The sequence below is a fragment of the Neomonachus schauinslandi genome, chromosome 10 (genome assembly GCF_002201575.2).
Source record: "Neomonachus schauinslandi chromosome 10, ASM220157v2, whole genome shotgun sequence".
Classification (NCBI taxonomy): Eukaryota; Metazoa; Chordata; class Mammalia; order Carnivora; family Phocidae; genus Neomonachus; species Neomonachus schauinslandi.
Genome location: NC_058412.1, coordinates 120,006,252 through 120,028,618, shown reverse-complemented (window position 1 = coordinate 120,028,618; position 22,367 = coordinate 120,006,252). Strand labels below are relative to the sequence as shown.

General features: G+C 41.3%; 1 protein-coding gene across 1 annotated transcript in view; it reads left to right on the top strand.

Annotated features, from left to right (window-relative positions):
* The window catches only part of CHD6 (chromodomain helicase DNA binding protein 6), a 201,793-nt gene that overhangs the window by 81,770 nt on the left and 97,656 nt on the right, over positions 1–22,367 (top strand). Inside the window, exons 5-10 of the mRNA XM_021688920.1 lie at positions 850–999; positions 13,201–13,263; positions 14,118–14,176; positions 14,801–14,918; positions 19,193–19,279; positions 19,473–19,607. Coding sequence (XP_021544595.1) covers positions 850–999; positions 13,201–13,263; positions 14,118–14,176; positions 14,801–14,918; positions 19,193–19,279; positions 19,473–19,607 — 612 coding nt within the window. The remainder of the gene's footprint in view (positions 1–849; positions 1,000–13,200; positions 13,264–14,117; positions 14,177–14,800; positions 14,919–19,192; positions 19,280–19,472; positions 19,608–22,367) is intronic.

Below are 22,367 nucleotides of genomic sequence, written 5' to 3'. Positions count from 1 at the left end.
GAGGTGACCTGGTGTGGAAACACAGTGGGAACACAGAGAGAGGCCCAGGATGTATGCTTTAAAAAATAAGGGAGGTAGTGTTTGGTTTTGGTTTTTGCTCTTTAAGGTTGAAGTATTGGAGAGAGAACCAGCTGGGGAATGGTTCCCAGAAGTGTTTCTGCTGCTTGGATATGATGTGTACATGAGACGAACCATGTGCTCTTCTGTTTGAGGAAAGCCACTGGGCTGCGTTGTTGTAGGATGTTTTCTCTTTACAAGGTCACAAGTTACTTAATTATAGATGAGTCCTCAGATGGTGACTCATGAATCTTGTTTTGTCACAGTTAAGATGTCTCCTTGCATTTCAAGGAGTGGTATGAGATTCTCAAAGTAAGTCTTAATAAAATTGATATTACTTAGTTTTTAAAGAAATATATGGTAAGTATGGTGAATTCGACTAAAACCAAAACAATTCTATCTCCCTAAAGTCAGAGCTTCCAGCTATGCTGGAAGGGATCTGAAAGATGACGGAGTTTACTTCCCATCCCTGTTTTACTGGAATAGAAATTGATGCCAGAAAGAAGAAAAAAGTCACTGTCATTGATGAACAAAACACATCTCAACTGGATTCTGAGACTAGATGTACCTTCTTCTCAGGGGACCTTGGCAATTTGGAACCTCTCCCTCAGCTAGATTTCATTTTGAGTGAATTTAATTCTTAAAAGAGTTGTGTTTAAGGAAGATTTCTTGTGTAAAGTAGGAAAGGCCTCCCATGCACGTTAGTGAGTGTAGATGAGTGTATTCTTTCCCGTGCAAGCTTTTGCCTTTGACTCACAGAGCGTCTCTCTGATGGGTATGTTTGCCCTGCAGAAACGACGCTCAGGACGGCAGGTGAAGCGCAGAAAATACAACGAGGACCTGGACTTCAAAGTGGTAGATGACGATGGGGAAACAATCGCTGTTCTCGGGGCTGGCCGGACATCCGCCCTCTCGGCTTCTACACTGGCTTGGCAGGCAGAGGTACGGCCTTTGGATTGGGGTGCTGGCCTTGGCTGGACGGTCATTTTGGCCCCATTTTGGGTGTAGAGGTTAGTTAAAAAAATCTTTAAAAGGGAGGGGCACCTGAGTAGCCCAGTCAGTTAAGCGTCTGACTCTTGATTTTGGCTCAGGTCATGATCTCAGGGTCGTGAAGTGTGGCACTGGGTGTGGAGCTTGCTTAAGATTCTCTCTCTCCTTCTCCCTCTGCCCCTTTCCTACCGCTCTTTCTCCAAAAAAAAGAGAAGAAGAACGGGCTAGATACAGTGACTACACAGAATGGGAAATGGACAGGAAAGGGGGGAGGTCAGGATTTTAGGAGAGGCATTTCCAACGTGAACTAAAGCCCACAGCCTGAATGGTACTGCGGGTTGTGGTATGATAGACAGACAAGCTCAGCTGGATGCTGGGGTCTGATCTGAGGAGTGGTGGAAGATGAGCCCTGAGTGGTAGGAAGAGTCATATTATGCAGGGCCTAGATATTAGCTAAAGTATTTGGCTTTTATACTGCAGATCAAATGGTAGGGGGGGAGGGGGCACTGAGGTCAGGGTTCAAGCAGAGAAGAAACAGGATGGCCCTATTTGCACTTTAGGGATTTCCATTGGCAGCAGTTTCAAGGAGGAAGAGGGACCTGATATCCAGATGCTAGAAGGAAGAGAGGTAAATGTTGAAAAGGTCTGTGCCAAGGAGCTGACAGAGAAGACATTAGAAGCAAAAGAAGAAACAGGCTGTGCATATCGGAGGGGCATCCTTGCCAGCAGCACATTCTGGGACACAGCCTGGCTGTTGTTACGGAATCAGTGTCGCTGACTTGGCAGAATTCACGCTCTGCATGCGCGGCAGAGCACAAATACCTGTCCTTCCTCCTGGGCACGAGGGTGGCTTACTGAAGCCGATAATACTTTATCTTTTTAAGCCACCTTGCTTCCAGCTTAAAGCATTTTCATGTAATTTCACATACCCTTTCACTCTGTGTTTGCATGGAAAGGAGCTAGGAGCAGGGGTCATTGTCCCTGTTCTAGCAATCAAGAAACAGGCACAGAACCATCCAGGTCATGGGTGACCAGTGGCTAGCATGTCAGAGTTGATTTCAGGGCTCTCTGCCAAGAGTTATCCAAGCAGTGAACACAACACTTAATAGGACTAGTAATTTCATGTACTGTCAGTGCAGTACTCTTCACACAGATAGTTAAGAGTAGTCCTTGCAAGACTGCTATGAGGCGCTAGGATTGTATTGCTCCGGAATGGGTTTTCCTTCCTTGGAGATGTTACGGTTGGTTTGGTCATTAAAACACTACAAGGGAATTTATTTTCTCCTGGTAGTCATTTAGCCTGCCATTAACGATATTTCAGCTCTTGTTATAACTTCTTTCCTGGTACCTGAACGGCAGCATTAGCTGATCTGACAGAAATAATTCAGGAAATTTTATGTATCTTAACAAGGTTCTTTTTATCCTCTTCAGGGTACAACAAAGAGAGCTAATCTATGGTGAAACATAGATAGAATTTGAATTTGTATTAATTATGCCTCAAAAATTGGCACTAAACTTAGGCAGAAAGAGGCCTGATACGTGCTTTGGCGAGCACGGGGATCTGGCCCCTGTGGCCCAGGCCTGGCCCAGCAGGCAGGGCGGATAGACAGCCTGCAGAGCATTGAGCGGGCCCCACTCCGTGCTCCGCAGAGCCCCTAGCTGCTGCACCTCCTGCTCCACTTGCATCTGGTTTACGTTTGGGGCTTCCTGGTGAGGTTTGAACAGATTTCCCAGGCTGATGCAAAGTCTGAAAGCCATGAATCTCATCTAGGATTCCAGACAATCCTCAGTGCCCAGTGGCACAGAAAAGCAGTTGAAGAAGATGAGGCTTTTTCTTGTGTCCTTCTCCCGAGGCCTTTTGGATGGGTGTCCACCTGCTTGCTGCCTTTGGCTTAGGCAGAGAAGGGTGTGGAGTCACCACCAGAAAGGCCCTGCTGCTCCCTCATTGCATTTCTGTGCAGTGTCTTATCAGCATGCTCTGCCCGGTTCTGTGGCCCTGGCCCCTGGCCCAGCCCCAAATTGCAACCTCAGCATTGTTACTTGGTGGTGAGTTGCTAAAAACATCTTTACACATGATTCACTGGAGCCCAGGACTGACATGGTAGCACAGCCCTGCTTTGGAGTCTAGAGGACAGTCCCCAGACTGGGATATGGGATTCTGCGGCAGGAAATAAGTTTCCATCCTGACTGTGACTCTTTGCTTTCTTATTCTTTGTCAGACGTATGTTGGTGCCTGGAACAGAGACAAACTTTTGCAGTTGTTGCACATTTACAGTGTATAGATTTTTACAAGGCTATCTCAGTTTCTGCCTTCTACAATTTGTGCAGCTTATGTGACTTTGCCTTTTAGAACAGAGGACTTTAATTTGGATGAGGCTTCAATTCCCTGTGCCATCCCTGTGCCTCACTCGGTGTCTCTGCAGCCAGCCCTCTGTTGCCTGGCCTTTTGCTGTGCCTGGCAGGCTGAGCCCAGTTGTTTCCTTCCTCAGGAACCCCCCAGCTCCCCCGAGCTGTGGGGGGAGTGCCCCTGCTCTGTGCTCTAAGGTGGTTGCTTCTTAACTCCTATATTAAATCAAAATTCCTGCCTGATTTTTTTTTTTTTAAGTAGGCTCCACACCCAGCATGGAGCCCAACACAGGGCTTGAACTCACAACCCTGATATTAAGACCTGAGCTGAAATCAAGAGTTGGACGCTTAACCGACTGAACCACACAGGGCCCCCCTCCCTGCCTGATTTTTTTAAAAACGTGGCCACACACTATCTGTTTACCCCCATTTATTTCCCCTCTTCATTCTGTGTAATGCTTTTGCTCTGCTAAGACTGTTTTCTTAGTATTCCGTATATGCATCCTGTTTTCCTGTGGACTCATTCTTTCATCCTTTGGGTTCACTTCAGCTTTCCTTCCTGCTTGTTGTCTTCTTATGAGCCATCATTCCTTAGGGCCCAATTAAAACCTCACCTATTCTGTGAAATCCAAGCTATTCTTGCTTTCTGCACTCTTGTTGGACTTCGGGTTACTGTCACATCACTTAGAATTTACCCTGGGACGTTTCTAGGAAGAATGTTTTATTTTGCTTTTCCTGCATGAATGTAAGCCCCTGAGACTGGCCATCTCACTCGATGCTACTTTTGCACCCTCCATGACACTCAGTAAATACTTGGTGATTTGAAAAGTGATTTGCTTCTTGCTAGAGCCTCTCCCATGTGCCTACCTAAGTAAAAATAAATCAGGTGGTTGGTTGAGGTTGGGGGCAACTTGGGTTGGAAATTTTTGAAATTTTCCCTAAGGAAAAAAAGTTTAAATTATATGAGTCTCTGACATGAAAGAGAATGAATTAAAATGGCCTTCTTTGAAGGATAATTTGAGAAAATTCCAAGTAGCTGAGAACAGATGGTTGTTATGGAAGTTGTTTTTGGCAAGCAGATTTAGTTTATATCTGTGTGTATCTGTATACACTGAGTGTTTATACACATATGATCATGCTTATGCACAATCTCTGTTTAGAAAAGTCCTAATTTTCTAGTTTCCTTCCTACTTTGATGTGTATTTTGGAAATGCTATTCCCTTTTCCTTTTATTAGGATAGGGCAAAACCTGCTCTCAGTATTTTCATGATAACCACTGATTTTTTTTTAATGCTAGTGTTCATCCCCCTTTCTTTAACCAGTGCCAAAAGATAAATTGAAATTTTATCTCAAATTCCTTAATTTTTTACTAGAAAATTTTCTATGGTGAAGAATGTTTGAAGCCCTCTGTCTTTTTATTACTCAGAGTAAAGTTCTGTCCTTTCTTGTCCACATGTTAGTCATTCCTTGGATTTGGCTGGTCCTGCAAAAAACTCCAAATAGCCATCAGAATCCTACCACTAAAAACCATCTTCTTCTATTCTTCATGGTAGACAGTAATAAGAATGTTCGAAGCAATCTGGTAGTGAGGAAGAGGTCTTTGTTCCTTTCTGTGTGTGTGTGTACATGTATGAATGCTCCCTGGCTAGTCTGGGTTATACAGACTTGAGAGTAGGTAGGAAAGGTAGTCAGCAATTATGAGAGTTTAATGCCAGTTAACAGCGATCTAACTCGGTGCCCTGTCTTCTGTGTTCCCATAGCACTTGCTTTATGCTATTACAACCACGTTGTATTACAAAATCTCTATTTATTCAAAAATACTTACTGAGCACCTGCTACATGCCATGGACTGTTTTGTGCTGGAGATAATCTCATGGAACAAAAGAGACAAGAATCCCTGCTCTCACAGAGGGAACCAAGCAAATGGAGGAGGAAGCCTGCAAAACCATGAACCATGCACGTGCTCTCTCCCTCACATTTGCTGCATTTTGAAACTCGTGGGATAGAAGGCCAAAGGGTGAAGCTCAGAGCTTCCAAAGGGTGGCAGTAATGAGGTAGAGGCTGGGAATAAACCAAAAATATAATAAAATTGTGTAGTTTTTCATGGTGGTAAGTCCTATGGAAAAAAATCAGAAGAGGAGTGATGTGGAATTGACGAATGAGGGTTGCAGTTTTAAATAGGGTGGTCCTTTTTGGCCTCACAAAGGTAACATTTGAGCAAAGAATTGAAGGAAGTAAAGAAGCGAGGGAGTCATGAGGGAGAGAAGAGCATTTCAGGCAGAGGGAATAGCCTATGCAAAGTGTCTGGGGTAGACACAGGCTGCCAGTGTATGTGAGGAAAACACAGGGAGACCTAAGAGGTAACAGGAGGTGGGAGGTGAGATCCAGCAGAGTTTGTAGGCCTTTGAAAGATCCTTGGTTTTACTCTGAGTTAAGAGAGAAGCCTTTTAAGCAGTTAAAGCAAAAGAGGGACATAATAAAAAGGGCCATTCTGAATGTTGTATTGCAAATAGACTAGTTGAGCAGGAGTGGTGGCAGGGAGACTAGTTAGAAGGTTTTTGGGAATAATCTGGGTGAGAAATTAAGGTGGTTTAGACCAGGGTAGAAGCAGTGTTGGTGGTGACAAATTGCTGGATTCTGGACATATTTTGAAGATGGAGCCAACATGATTTCTTGGCTAATCAGACATGGTATATGGAAAGAAAAGAGGAATCAAGGATTACACCAAGAGGGGCACCTGGGTGGCTCAGTTGGTTGGGCGGCTGCCTTAGGCTCAGGTCATGATCCCAGGATCCTGAGATTGACCCCTGTGTCAGGATCCCTGCTCAGCTGGGAGTCCGCTTCTCCCTCTCCCTCTCCCTGCTTGTGCTCTCTCTCTCTCTCTCAAATAAATAAAATCTTAAAAAAAAAAAAAAAAAAAGGATTACACCAAGATTTTTGGTTTGAACACCAAAAAGGATGGAGTTCCCTGTCACTCAGATGGGAGAAAACTGCAGGTGGAATAAGTAGGGGTGGGGGGTTGGCTAGGCTAGCAGGACTTTTCTTGTAGACATCTTAAGTGTGAAATACTTCGGAGGTAATCAAGTGGAGATGGCAAGTAACGAGTAGATACATGAGTGTATGAATTGAGGGGAGGTTCTGAGCTGGATACGTAAACTTGGCTGTTGTCACGATGTAGCCCATATTTAAAATCACTTGACTGGACAAGATCAGCAGGAAATGAGTATAGATAGAAAAGAGTAAAAAGTAGGCTCTAGGGAGCTCCAGAAATCAGAGTTGTTACGGGAGGATTCCTACTTCCAGGGAAGATACAGTAGGTCATAGCAGGGTAACACTCACTACAAGGAAAAGAAAAACCATAAATTGCAAAGAATATATTTTTAAAGACATCTGATATCTGTGGAAGCAACAAGAATTAGATGAACTAAAATTCCAGACAGCAGAGAACTATTCCTAGATGAGCTGACAATTATAGACTGTTTCTTCTCTGGAAGCATTCCTCAATTCTGGGCATGGGTTGAGAATCAGGTTTGGTGCAAACAGACTATTCTGGGTAAAAGAGAAACCATCTGACCCTGTTGGTGATGGAGTATACAGGGCTGGTGAGATGATTGGAAACTAGAGGAATCCCCGAAGCAACGGGCTTTCCCCAGGAGACTTGTTGAATTCTGGGGTAGCCCAAGAAGTTAGTGGCTCGTCCAGAAGGCAGATTTCAATCTGTGTACCTTGAGACTGTACTTAGAGGGAAAATCTCACTAAAGGGATGGGCCTACTATAGAAAAACGGACTCTCCCTTAAGAGAGATTTTAACCTGCTTGGGATTGAAGACTCCAGGGCTCAGGAGTAAAAAGATCTGCCAGACTCGAGCAGATTGATGCTCAAGAAACAGGGTAAAACAAGAGATGGACTGAATTTTAACAGTAACACAGCCCTGACCCAATTCAGTCTCTGATTGGACTTAAGGGACCACCCCCTCTCATAGTTTGTCTAAGAGAAAATAGGAAACAGTTGTGGAAAATATTGTTTGGAGCTGCCATGGCTCCTTTAATCATAAGATCTACCATAAGTAAAAAATTACTGGACATTTGAAAAGGCAGGAAAAAATATGACTAAAAAGCAAGAGAATATATATAATTCTCTAGAATTATATATATTCTATAGAATATATATAATTCTATATATATAATAATATATATAATATATATATATAATATATATATAATATATAATTCTATATATATATAATAAATTCTCTCTCTATATATAATTCTATATATATATATATAATATATATAATTCTCCTCCCATACATTGCTGATGGGTATATATAATATATAATATCTAGAATAAATCACAAGAATAACTGTGATTGCTATGTGAAAGAAAATAAAAGAAGTTGGGCAACAAAGTTTTAAAGTGACGAAATCCAGAGAAATGTATCTGTAAAGAGAATCAAATCAACAGTCTGGAATTGAAAATTCCAATTTAAAAACTTAGAACACAGTGGATGACTTTAAAAGCAGATTAGGTACAGCAGAAGATAAGATTGGTGACTTTGAAGACAGTCAATAGAAAATGTCTAACCTGAGACAGAGAGAGAAAAGAGAATGCAAAGAACAGAACAAGGCATAAGAAACAATTGGGGTGCAGTGAAAAGGTGTAATGTATATCTGATTAGATCCTAGGCATGGCGGAGAGATGGGGGCAGAGGAGTATTTGAAGTAAAATTAATGGCCAAGACCCACCCCCCCCAAACTGATGGGGGGTATCAACCAGTAGATTCAACATCAGGTATAACTCCCATGCAGGAAAAATACAAAAGTGAAAACCATACTCAGGCATATCTGAAACTGTAGAAAACCAAAGACTGAAAAACCACTAAATAAAAACTGAGCACTAACATTGTATTAAATGGTATGATATTGAATACTTTCCTCCTGAATTTGGGAATAAGAAAAAAATTGCACTATTATCATTATATTCAGAAATGCACTGCAGGTCCTGGCTACTGCAGTAAGGAAAATGAAGAAATAAAAAGTTTAAAGATTGGAAAGGAAGAAGTAAGATTCATTATTTGTAGATGACATGCCTGTATATAGAAAATTCAACAGAATTGGCAAACCATTAGCCTTAAGAAATGTGGATTTATCTAAATTTTTGGATACAAAGGCAATATACAAAACCATCTTTTATTTCTATAAACTAGCAACATGAAATCAGGAAAGGAAAACTGTAAAATGTCATTTGTAACATCATCAAACATATTAGATATCCTAGAATAACTCTCAAAAGATACACAGGCCCTCTCTATATGAAAAACATTGCTGAAAGAAATGAAAGGAGACCTAAATAAATGGAGCGATACATAACGTTCAGGTATTCAGTATTGTTAAGATGTTGGTAATTCAGTCCCAATCAAAGTCTAAGCAGGGTGTTTTTTGATACAAGTTAATAATTAGAAACACAAAAGACCTAGAATAGCCAAGGCAGTCTTTAAAAAAAACTAAGTTATAATGCAGACTTATAATCAAGCTACAGTAATGAAGACATGGTAGTGTTGCCAGAAGAACAAGTAGACCAATGGAACAAAACAGGAACACTGCTCAGTAGGGCTCCTACTAGCCACATGTGGCTATGAAGCACTTGAAATACGGCTAGTCTGAATTCAGATGTGTTTTAAGTGTGAAGTACACATTGGATTTTAAAGACTAAGTATGTAAAAAGGATATAAAGTATTTCGTTAATAATTTTACATTGATTTCATAGTGAAATGATAAGTTTTTAGATATATTGGCTTAAGTAAAATGTATTTATTAAAAATAATTTCATCTGTTTGTTTTTACTTTCTTAATGTGGCTACAAGAAAATTTTAAATTACTTTATATGGCTTAATGAATGACCTTGGTAGCAGCAAAAGATTCTTTAAACAGGACACAAGAATACGTAAGAGAAAAGATTGGTAAGGTAGATTATGTAGAACTTCTGTTCATCAAAAGACAAATTTACAGAATCAAAAGGCAGATCATAGATTGATAAATAATACTTGTAATCTATATAACTGGCAGGAGTTTTATTCAGAAGTGTGTAAAGAACTCTTGCAAATTAAAAAAAAAGGACACTTCTTAAAATAGGCAAATGACTTGAGCAGGACCTTCACAGAGAGGTTGCCTTCATTGCCAATAAGCATATGAAAAGATGCTCAGCATCCTTAGTTATCAGGGAGATGTGAATTAGAGAGATAATACTACATGTTCATGAGAATGGCTAAAATTTTAAAGACAATATCAAGTCAGCTGGAACTCCTCCCATACATTGCTGATGGGTGTAAAAATTGTTACAATCACTTTGGAAAAAATTTTGACAATATTCATTAAAACTAAATGTACAGCCTACCTCATAACCTAGTAATTCCACTTTCATGTATATAACCAAGATAAATGAGTACATTTGTCCCCCAAAAGACATACAATTTATATGAACGTTGGAAACAAACCAAATATTCCTCAACAGTAGAATGGATAAATAAATGGTAGTATATTTATGCAACAAAATACTATGCATAAATACAGAAGAATGAACCACATACTATATAATTCCATTTACATGAAGTTTAGTAATAGGCAAAACCAATCAATGGCAGTAGAAGTCTGAATAGTGGTTACTTCCGATGGGGGCACGAGTCTTCCAGAATGTCAGAAATGTTATGTAACTTGATCTGGGTGGTATTTATACAAGTGTATATGTGTATATGTAAAAATTCATCGATTGTACACTTGAGATCTCTATATACTGTAAGTATGGCTTAGCTTAATAACTTTTAAAGTGTTACGTTAGCATATCCGGTAGTTCCTTGCTGATGAAGACTACAGCTCATCTATTTCTGTAAGACCAGTGAAGAAACATAAAAGACACTCAATAAATAATATGAAAGAAATTTAGGAAGGAAATGAAATAGGAAGTTAGGAAGGAAGTTGGTTCATTAATCTACTTTCTCTTAACCCAACACCTGTTCTTTGCTCACGGCCCACTTGCCACAGTCAGAGCTCTGTTGGCTGCAAGGTTGGGGTAGTGATCTTCCAGCTTAAGAAAGTACACCCAGTTCTGGCCTTTTGCTGTTAGCCGTCCTGACAGTATTAGATAGATCCAAGTGTCTGGAGAAGGGGGAGAATTTTTGATTAAGTGATGTAGATTAAGAATAATAACCATTTCCAGTCTGTGACGCTAGTGAGTTTGATGCTTTATTCCCTCATGTGTCTCCTCTCTTTCCCTGTTGCTTGTCTTTAGCATTCAGAGTGACAAGCATTTCTTGTCACCCACTGCTGCTGGGCCTCTTCAAGGTATTAGCTATAGCAGTGGATAAAACAAATAGGAATCCCTGCCCTCAGAAGGTTTATACTGTAATGGGGGAAGACAGGCAACAGTCAACTGCCTTCTTCCCCTTTCCTTACTTGTGCTTAAAAATCAAGCAGAATGGGGCGCCTGGGTGGCTCAGTTGGTTAAGCATCCAACTCTTGATTTTGGCTCAGGTCATGATCTCATGGTCATGATATTGAGCCCCATGTTGGGCTCTGTGCTGAGCTGAAGCCTGCTTCAGATTCTCTCTCCCTGTCTCTCTGCCCCTCCCCCCACGCCCACTCCCACCTCTTTCCTATCCCCCCACCCCTACTCATGCACAGGTGTATGCACTCTCTCTCTCTCTTTTTTTTTATTCTTATGTTAATCCCCATACATTACATCATTAGTTTTAGATGAGGTGTTCCATGATTCATTGTTTGCGCATAACACCCAGTGCTCCATGCAGAATGTGCCCTCCTCAATACCCATCACCAGGCTAACCCATCCTCCCATCCCCCTCCCCTCTAGAACCCTGTTTGTTTTTCAGAGTCCATCGTCTCTCATGGTTCGTCTATCCCTCCGATTTCCCCCCTTCATTCTTCCCCTCCTGCTACATTCTGCTTCTTTTTTTTTTCTTTCTTAACATATATTGCATTATTTGTTTCAGAGGTACAGATCTGAGATTCAACAGTCTTGCACAATTCACAGCACTTACCAGAGCACATACCCTCCCCAGTGTCTATCACCCAGCCACCCCATCCCTCCCACCCCACCCCCCACTCCAGCAACCCTCAGTTTGTTTCCTGCGATTAAGAATTCCTCATATCAGTGAGGTCATATGATACATGTCTTTCTCTGTTTGACTTATTTCGCTCAACACAATACCCTCCAGTTCCATCCACGTCGTTGCAAATGGCAAGATCTCATTCCTTTTGATGGCTGCATAATATTCCATTGTATATATATACCACATCTTCTTTATCCATTCATCTGTCGATGGACATCTTGGCTCTTTCCACAGTTTGGCTATTGTGGACATTGCTGCTATAAACATCGGGGTGCACGTACCCTTTCGGATCCCTACTTTTGTATCTTTGGGGTAAATACCCAGTATGCACTCTCTCTCTTAAAAAAAAAAAAAAAAAACCAGGCAGAACAAAACTTGAGCAGAAAAACAAAAGCTTAGTCTGTCTTCCCATCCCTTCTTCCTACTATATGGTAGGCACAGTTCATTTGTCTACTTGTTGAGCAGTGGGAAGAGACTCTTGTCACTTTGGATTAACTTTGGCATGGCACCTAGCACAATGCCATGTGTCTAGGGAAATGAATAAATATTTGTAACCTTTGGGAGCACCTGTCAATGCCTGCTGATCTCTATACTTCTTTTCTGCCATCTGCCCTCCTAACCTTTTTTTTTTTTTTTCCTTTCCTCTATTACTTTTCTAGGGGAAAGTTGATTTAGGATCTTAGAATATATGTTTTCTGTAATGATACGGCTCTGGGACAGCTGAGCCCTAGAATGGGTAGGACGAAGACAGTGAGATGTAACATAAGTCATCCTTTTGGAAAGTTCTGATCAGGAACCCAAGTTATTTTGGAAGTTAGGGCTATCGTGATGAGTGTTCTTCTCGTATACTGTTCTACTAGATCTGACAAGGTCATGTAGTGCATAGGAGACCTCTGAAATAGAATGGCTCAAATAAAGTCCTAGAAAGAATGTCAAACACAAGAATGTTCTGACTCAACGTACCCTTTTTAAGTTTGTCATTGTTTAATCAAATACTCTGTAGAAAGAGATTTCATGGAGCTCAGGAGCCTAGAAATGTTGATGTGTATCTGGGATAGAAAGGAAGAAATGAATTTGTTTTCAGTTAGGATTTATAGTCAAAGGATGATCAGTGAAACAACCATTTCCAGCCACAGAGGGGAAAGATGGTATCATTTAGTAGAGAATAATTATACCTTGCATTTGCATAGTGCTTACTGTTCCAAAAATATTTTCACATACCATTTTATCCTCCCAGTAACCCAGTGAGGTAAGTATTTTTAACTCCTATTTTAATAGATACGGGAACTAAGAGGTGTTAATTGACTTATCCAAAGTCAGTAGCAGGTAGGTGTTAGAATTAGGACTCTCTGATTCCAAGACCCCCGGACTCCTGTATGTTACACCTTTCTGCAAATTTTATGCTACAGCATGTAGGCAGGTTTGGCAGAAAAGGGAAGTCCTAGGACCAATTTTAGTGATACTAAAGACAGATCTGAAATTAAGAGTCTGAAAAGCAGAGTAACTTCTCTGCTCTTGTGGAAGGGGAAGGTGTTAGGGTTGTCCCCAGAATGTGTGCAATCTTTTGATCACTCTGTGGACTGATAGGAGGGAGGCCTCAGCGCTCACGGGTGACTCTTACAGAATTATCTCTTGGATTCTGTGGTGCCAGTAATTTTCTGTCTTTTTAACTTTTCTGTCTCCAGGAGCCTCCAGAAGATGACGCAAACATCATTGAGAAGATCCTGGCGTCTAAGACCGTCCAGGAGGTCGGTGGCTCATGTACCAGCTTTTCTATCACTAGCACAGGTTATACCCTCTGTGAAGAGATACTTGACTAGAGAACCTGGAATGGTCATGACTGGCCAGAGTGAGAGCTAGGCAACAACATTGTCTGGCTAGTCAGTACTTACTTTTACCCCCATGGAAGATTTTAGATCATAAAATTCTTAAATACTTGAGAGTAGAACCCCAGATAATTTTTTTCCTCCATAGTGATCCCAGCAAAAGGTATTTGTCCTTTAGTTGCTGTAGCCCATGGAAAGTCCTCAGGGGGCCAAAAAGAAGACATGGAAAGAGTCCTATTGAAAACCTCTGGGGGGGGTTTCTTTAGACATGTCAGGGCCATTGTAGGGATTCTCTAGAGAGCATGCCTGGGGTGAGGGTATGTTTGCTGGTGAGAACACAGTTTTACCTTCAAGTATTTATGAGAGCAAACTTCCTTACTTCGAGAGTGAACAGCATTGAAATTTCAGGGTGGTGGTTTGGGGGCATGCCAGAGACCCAGGTTTTCACTTGCACGGCAGGCTCTGGTCCTGACAGCTCTCAGAGCCCTGGGCCAGTTTGCGTTTCTCAGCTGAGTGCTGTCCTAGCCTGGACCCTGGAAGGACACCAAGGGGATCATTTTCTTTTTTACCTTCTAGCTAGCTGTGGATTCACCCTTTGGGAAGGCTGCTCAGTAGCTGTCAGGAAAAGAACTGGGAACATCCTCAAGAAATCTGTACTAAACCTCCTCAAGAAATCTGTACTAAAACCAGCAGGGGTGTTGATTTACCTGTTTTCTTGTGCTGCATAAGGGTGATCTGAGGGGCCTGGCCTGTTAACTGCTTGCTATTGGTTACAGGTTCACCCAGGAGAACCCCCATTCGACTTGGAGCTATTCTACGTTAAGTATAGAAATTTGTACGTCTTTTTCTTGTATTATTTGTGTTTGGATTTATATGAATAAAATTCACTTTCCCTCATCACATCATCTTCTGTATTTTCCAAGAATGGCCCCTGAAGCCTGACCCACAGATCTCAGTTGACTCAAGTTCACCTTAGACAGTGGTGCTCCCTTTTGGCTGCACAGACAGTCACCAGGGAAGCCCTTGCTCCACTCAGGACCAGCTGACTCAGACCCTGGGAGTCGATCCCAAGGATTGGTGCTTTATTAAAAACTCCCTGTGCCATTCTCATTTGCACCCAGGGTGGAGAAGCACAGTCCTATAGCTCTTGAAGTTTTCTTTCTTCCTGTGCTATGTGCCCACTTGCCCTGATGTGTATGAATGATAACCCGCCTACGCCTGCCCTCCCCCCTGCTCTCAGGCAGCTCCTGTAGAAGCTGCAGGGGGACTGGTCATTTGGAATCGCAGCACTGTTTTGTTGTCTGTGCCCTTAGCACAAGGCCCTCCTCAGCCCAGTCTCTAGCAGTTTCACTACAGACCGCTACCTCTGGGTTAGATGGTCACCTTGTTCACTGAAACACTTAAAGCTCAATGATTTGGTAGTTTGCACTTGTCTCACAATTTGTGTGTCTTTGGATAGTTCCTACTTACATTGTAAATGGGCCACAATGGAAGAGCTGGAAAAGGATCCTCGCATCGCACAGAAGATCAAGCGATTTAGGAATAAACAAGCCCAGATGAAGCACATTTTTACTGAGGTGAAGCAATATTTACCAACTAACTTGACCGCTGCTTTTCTTACAGTATTAAATGCTGAGTTTAAGTTTCTTAAAATCAAAGTCCTGTGCAGATCCATTGCTCAAGTCACATTGCTAAATGTTCACTGATTTGCAGCAAAACCAGTCCAGATTTAAGCCAAAGAGAAAAAATAATCCACCAAGTTAAAAGGATTGAGCCTTACAAACTGACAACTCATAAGAATGTGCATCCTGGTCAGAATATCTATAAATAGCTAGGGCAAGAGAAACGTGCACAAAACTCTTTCATTCCCTCCTTCCCCCCCCCAAAAAAACAAATCCAAAAAGACATAAACTTCAAATGTAAAAAATAAAAACTATTATTAAATATATTAGAGAGTAAAATATTAGGGAGTAAATAAGGAAATTTATATAAGCTTGGGTATTTCTAAGTATGGTACCTATGGCGAGAGGAAGAATTGATGGATTTGGACATTAAACAAATCTATAGTGTCTATATATTAGAAAATACTACTAAACAAATCTTAAAAGTAAATAATTAGGAAATATGTGCATTACATATGTATACGTATTTCGTAAAAAATACATAACTTATACACATACATATGTATGTGGCATACATTCTTCTTATCCAGTATAGGAACCTTCCTGTTTATATTCATATACACATACACGCACATGACAAATAATTTTAATGATAAGGAATGCTTATTAATCATATAAAAATGCAGTCACTTTCACTAGTAGTTTAAAAATGCAAACTAAAATAGGAATTTTCTGGTTTTTATTTACCAAATATTTGAAGATTTTAAAAATAATTATTACTCATTGCTGGTGAGAGTATAGGGCAGAGACAGTCTTGTATCTAGCAGGTGGGAACATAACCTAGTACGACCTGTCAGAAGAACAGATGGCAGCAGACGTGAAATGTCTCAAAATGTTCACATCCTTTGTCCGGCAGTTCTAATTCTGCCATGTATTTTAAGGAAACTGTTGAGTCTTTGTACAGAATTAGCTATGATATTCAGTCATTAATATTGGTGAAAAATTGCAAACAAACACACTGTTAGATGATAGACATTTGTTAAATTATGTGTACATCCCATAGAACAGAACACTGTGCTCTAGTAAAAGTGATGTTGGAGAACAGTTGTTAATGACATAGAAAGAAGCTACAGTGCTATATGTCGGCCTCTTACGGTGTCGGGGGCAGTTCCATTTTGGGGAGTGCAGGAGAAAAGAGGCACCATAATAATGTGCAGAAAATGTCTTGAATATACATGAAAACGCTGATGTCATTTTTTCTGGTTGATGGGATCATGGTGACTTCTACTTTTTCTTTTCTGTATAGCCTGTAGTTTTATAATTTTATACAGATAACTTTAAAGAAAAGAAGTCATAAAAATTATTCTTAAAACGTAGTTGCAAGCACTAGTCCTCAAGAGCGCACTCAGGTGCCATCTAACTATAGTACATTGCTGCAATACTTAACCAACTCATTCTTCATGTTGTGTGCCTTTTCCTCAAGTGACAGAAAATTACTTTAGGATAATGTCAGTAAGCATTCTTCTCATCCCAGGTTGGGGTCCTTCATCTTTAGTCTTAGCATTCAGCCCCAGCCCTCTCCAGGATTGTTTTAAAGAATGTGAAAACTGTTTCTCGTGGCATTGTTATTGTCATAGAGAACTGGGAAAGAGAAGACAGAATTGCAAGACCGTCTTGAGGCCACACTGGATACTCTCTCTCTGTTCTTGGAACATTTTATTTGCACCTCTATTTTAGCAAGTATTTGCAGTGTAGGAACTTGTTTACATGTCTCTTTCTTCCATTTTAAGCCCTATGAGACAGACAGGGACATGTCTTCTTGTATTTCTGTCCCTGATACCAGGAACAGGGTCAGTGCTCAGTAATTATTTAGCTGCCCCCTGGTGAGGGATGGGGTTTGCCTTATGCTCTTCGCCTGCTCCAGACCCTTCAGCGACTCACATTTTCTTGAAATAAAGTCCACAGCCCTTCATATAGCGTACAAAGCCCCATGTCTCTGTTTTCTGCTTTATTCCCAAGGGAGTGATTTTTACTGGGCTGGGAATAGAGAGCTGAAGCTATGTTGCAGTGTGTAGAAAAAATGTACCAGGAGCGTGTAACTTGTGGGAAGGAAAGGCTTTTGAAAAGATTGGAGGACATCCTGAGATTGAGGAGGAGGAAGAGTGGGGAGTAGTTCCTATAATACTGTCTTCAGTCTTGACCTGTTCAACATTTTTATTAGTGACTTAGATAAATAATATTCTTATGAGATCGATAATAACTTAATTTTGGATAGAGCTTCTTCGTATCCATTATTTCTGGCTGCTTGATGAGGTAGCCAGGGGCACCTGTGGAAAAGACACAGGCTTGCGAGGCAGAGGCTTCCCTCCCTCTTCAGGGGTAGAGGCCTTCTCACTACACTTGGACTCCTGAAAACCACACCTGATGCTGGGAGAATAGATGACAAAGTCAAAGTTCAGGTTTACTGGACAGGCTAGGATGAATGAAATAGAATGGCAATTAAATGTATGTAATGTCACACATTTGTAGTTTTTAAATCTTTATAACTTCAGAGTGGGGAAAAATGACTGACTAGCAGTTCTAGGGAGAAAGGATAGTGCCCGTTAAATGACAAGTTTCCTATTGGTCAGGAAGACGGTGTGCAGCTGCTTAAGAAGTAACAGTAATCTTTGTTCTGTTCATTTGAGTATCAGGTTCGGGGGGACTTGGACCTGAGTGCAGCTGCAGGAGGACTCTAACTTAGGTAAAGGAAGCACAGCTGAGTGCTTGTCAGCAAACATGGAAACTGGCCTGCATGGTGCTAGGAGCCTAGGCTTGCAGGTTGCAGGCTGCCAGGCTGCAGGTTCTGCTCCTGCCCCCCTGCCCCCACCCCCCCACCCCTTCCCTCCCCCCCCGCCCCGCCACACACACACACACACACACACACACACACAATCCTCCTCTGTCTAAAGCGGAACTCCTAATAGTATCATAGTATCAGCCTCACAGAACATCTGTGAGGAGTAAATGACACAGGGTTTACAGAAGTGTTTATCACGGTGGCCCATAGCCACTATTCATAAGTGCTAGTTCTCTGCATCACGGAAGGATCTGGAAACTTGGGGCCCCAAGAACAGTCGAACACCTTGAATAGTTTCACCCAGATCGGTTGAAATTTGTTGAAGAGCCAGCATAGAAGGAGAATGAACTTAGTTACTGCTACTCTGAAGGAAGCAGTCATACCAGTGAGCCCCAGTTACAGGGAGGAAACTAAGCTATAATTTAATATAATAAAGGTAAAGATCATGATGCTACCACTGAGCAGACAGAGGTAAAGCTGTCTTGACAGTGGATCAGGTCTTAGAGGGCAGTAAATTCCCAAACAGGGAATAATGGAATCTGAGGGAGAGTTGCCAGGGGTGTTACAAAAAGCATTCCTGTGTTGAAGATGAAACTGGATAGTCCCTAAAGTGCCTTCCAACCAAAGGGGCAATAAGTACATTCTAGCCGTCTGGGAGGAGGGCTTCTGGGTAAGAAAGGCCTGGGTAACGTTCCAGTTCACACAACTCTCTGTGGCTTTGGTCACATTACTTATTTAACCTCTCTGAGTCAGTTTCCTCATCTGTAAAGTAATTACTATATCTAGTCCATAAAGTAATTTTGAGATTTAAGCACTTAGCATTACTCCAGACACAGGTTAAATATTTCCAAGTGATGCTTATTATTTCGTAAGTACACTTTTGGGAAGCATAATGTACATGAAGGTAAACAAATCCTAAGGGTGCAGCTCAGTGAATTTTTACAAAATAAACACACCTGTGTAGCCACCACTTAGATCAGGACATAGAACATTATCAGTCCCCCAGAAGCTCCCCTCATGCCTCCTTCCAATGTTTGCTACTATTGTTGGTATATAGAAGAAAAAGAAACTAATTCTGAGTTTCCAAGGGTTATCTTTGGAACAAAAAGCAAGAAAAAGGGAATCCTTGTGCTGAGTTTTGTGCAGTACTATAATGACCATTAGGAGAGTCTTACTCTGGCCGTGGTGTAACCTATAAATTCAGTCATGGAGAGCAGGATTTGGGGACAGTGAAGAAATGTCTGTGCTGTGACTTTTATTCTCAAGCTACCCCTTCCATTCTGTGTTTCCTGATAAGCCCAGAGTAGGGGATCACTTACAGATGAACCCCTATATGTTGGTTTTGAGGGGAGGGGGAAACTTTCTAACTCTTCTCCTTTGATTGCACTAGCCTGATGAAGACTTGTTCAACCCGGACTATGTAGAAGTTGATCGAGTCCTGGAGGTGGCCCACACCAAAGATGCAGAAACAGGAGAGGTGGGTGTTTTGTCATTTTGACTCCCCTAAAGAGCCTTCCCTTCTTACTACATATTTTGCTTGTTTTGTTAACATGTGGTCTTTGTTTTAATGGTACTTATGTGTGATAGGGTGGGTTTTTCAGAGGTTGGCCGGGGTATGATTGACTCCTTTAATCTAGTAGAACATAAACTCCTCTCCTGTTTCCCACCAGGAAGTGACGCATTACCTGGTGAAGTGGTGCTCGCTGCCTTATGAAGAAAGCACGTGGGAGCTAGAGGAAGACGTAGATCCTGCAAAAGTTAAAGAATTTGAGTCTCTTCAGATTCTCCCTGAAATTAAGCATGTGGTAATGTATCCCTGTTGGGCACCTGTTGTATCATGTTAACTTTATGACCGTGGCAATCCTGGATGTCTGTGGGGCCGTGCTCAGAAGGGTCTTTGTTGGTGACTTACCTTTGGCCGCTCTCCACTGAACTTGCAGTTCAGTATGTTTTTCTCCCCAAATCAAACTTCACTAGCATTCTGGTCAACATTAGGTCTAGGCTCTATTTTGATGTGTGTGACATTTAAGAACCTTGAATAGGAGCTTATATTTCTTCGTATGTGGTGCTGTATACAGGAGTCAGTAAGATAGAACGTGTACGAAGTGCCTGGCATGGGAAAGAAGCTCAGTAAATGGTTAGTATCTTTCTTGTTTCTTTCTACCTCTTGCTCCATCAGTGATCTTTTTTCTTTGTTTTTATCCTCTGCCTTTACTCAACTGGAATATTCTTAAGGGGAAGAACTATCTTCTACCTATAGATCCCTGGACTTCACAGAGAGAACATAGGTTTTCAAAATATATTTATTTAATCAGTTTGTTTTTCTGATTCTGGATTATTCCCCCCGAGCTGCATAAATGTCCCAGGGTACTTGACAAGTAGTTGTATATAGAGGGACAATAATTAAAAGGATGTAGAATTAGAAGAGCCTGATTAAGATGTGACTCACTTGGGAAGAGAATCAGAGTTGTTGAATATGGCTATAGACTGGAATAAGTTTCTGTTTTTATTTTTTTTTTATTTATTTATTTATTTTTTTTAAAGATTTTTATTTATTTATTCATGAGAGACAGAGAGAGAGGCAGAGGGAGAAGCAGGCTCCAAGGAGCAGGGAGCCCGATGCGGGACTCGATCCCAGGACCCTGAGATCACGACCTGAGCAGAAGGCAGACGCTTAACCATCTGAGCCACCCAGGCGCCCAAGTTTCTGTTTTTAAAAAGTCACCACATTTATATGAAAAACTCTTACCCAATTCCTTATTATTTATTTGTTGTTGTTTTTATATCCCGGGAAGGTCAGGACTTAGGAGACAAGAGCTTGACATTGAACTTAGATCTCTGTCAGAGTCTACTTAAAAGCAGTGGGTTTGTTGTTGTTGGTTTTTGTTTTTTTTTTTTTTGGCATATGAAGTATATGGAGGAAGCTTGAGGTGCAAAACTGTGATTAGAAATCTACATAGTTTTTAATAGTGTTTTGTCTGCATGACTGGTTAATAAATTTCTCTTTCAACCCTCTCCTACAACTGTTGTCTGTTGTTAATTCATCAGTCATTGTTAAACATCTGCTGTTGGCTGACTCTTGAGTGACATACAATAAGAAAGAAGGTGCACACCCAGCCCCCAGGAGCTCACAGGTTAACAGGGTAGGCATGTGTGTGCATGGACACACATGGACGTGTGGCACAAGGCAGGGACAAACTGGTGTGGGGCAGAGTAGAGAGCATTTCCATTCTGAAGCTAATTGTAAGTTAGTATCTCCGAGTAATCAGGATTCTTACTCAGCCTGAATCCCACTTAATTCCTCAGACTGACTACATGCATTTGGCAAGAATATGAATTCTCAAGTGTTTTCAGGCAATTTCCCTTTTCCTTTACTTCTTTGCTATTGGGATGCTGCTGTTTTCATTGCTCAGTGAACCATGGTATTATTTCACACTTGTCTCTTTGTTTCTGATTTATTTGTTCTCGCATTTAAAATGCACATTTTGAAATTTTATCTCAAAAATTCTGAATTGGAATGGTAGCTCACAACATAACTAAAGCTGTCTTTTTATGTGTTAAGAAAAGGACCAGCTCCAAACGAAAGTTTACCTGAATAATTTTTTTTTTTTTTTAAAGATTTTATTTATTTATTTGAGAGAGAGAGAGAGAGAGCACATGAGACGGGGGGAGGGTCAGAGAGAGAAGCAGACTCCCTGCCAAGCAGGGAGTCCGATGCGGGACTCGATCCCGGGACTCCAGGATCATGACCTGAGCCGAAGGCAGTCGCTTAACCAACTGAGCCACCCAGGCGCCCTACCTGAATAATTTTTTAAAGGGATCTTACTCTGGGCTTTGAAGTTGACGAATAGGACATTCTATATCTGAAAGCTTTTTGGTAAAAATTAGTTACATATAGGTCAAATACAGAGAAAGCAAGAAGTGACATTGTCCGTGATGATTGTGCAAAGCAGGAGCAGTCTTTTAATAGGCCGGAGCCACCATGGAGACTCCGAGAATCACTTCTCCTTCAAGTTAACTAAGTAGCCATTGAAGGCTGTGGAGCCCTGGGGTATAGACTGTTTCCTGCAGTCTGTACCACTTAGGAGTCAACCAGAAACTTCCAGTTGATTTCAGGTCTTGTGCTCAGATGGCTGAAATTCTGGCCAGTAGGTGATGTTCAACTAAACCCTTTAGCACTGGGGAAGGAGGGAAGGCTGGATTGTCTGGTTTGGAGCATGATGCCTCTGCTTTTGGAGTGCTACCAAGGCAGCAAAGTAGAAATCTGCAGTGAAATTCCATCCTCCGGTACTTAACAGTGCTGAGAGTAAGCCATATAAGTCACTAGAGGAACATTCCAGAAAGTCTCCCCACAGGATCTAGTAAAGTAGGGGAGCATCCCCGATTAAAGGAGTATGTGGACTTTGGGGGATCCACGCTGACTGGTTCCTGTAGGTTAAGAAGAATGTGATTTCTTTAAGGGAACAGAGCAAGAGGGTTTATATAGGAATATCTTTGCTTAAAGCCTTTTTCTTTAAAGTCATTGTTTTCTTACATACTAAATTATTTTCTCCCTTATTTTAAAA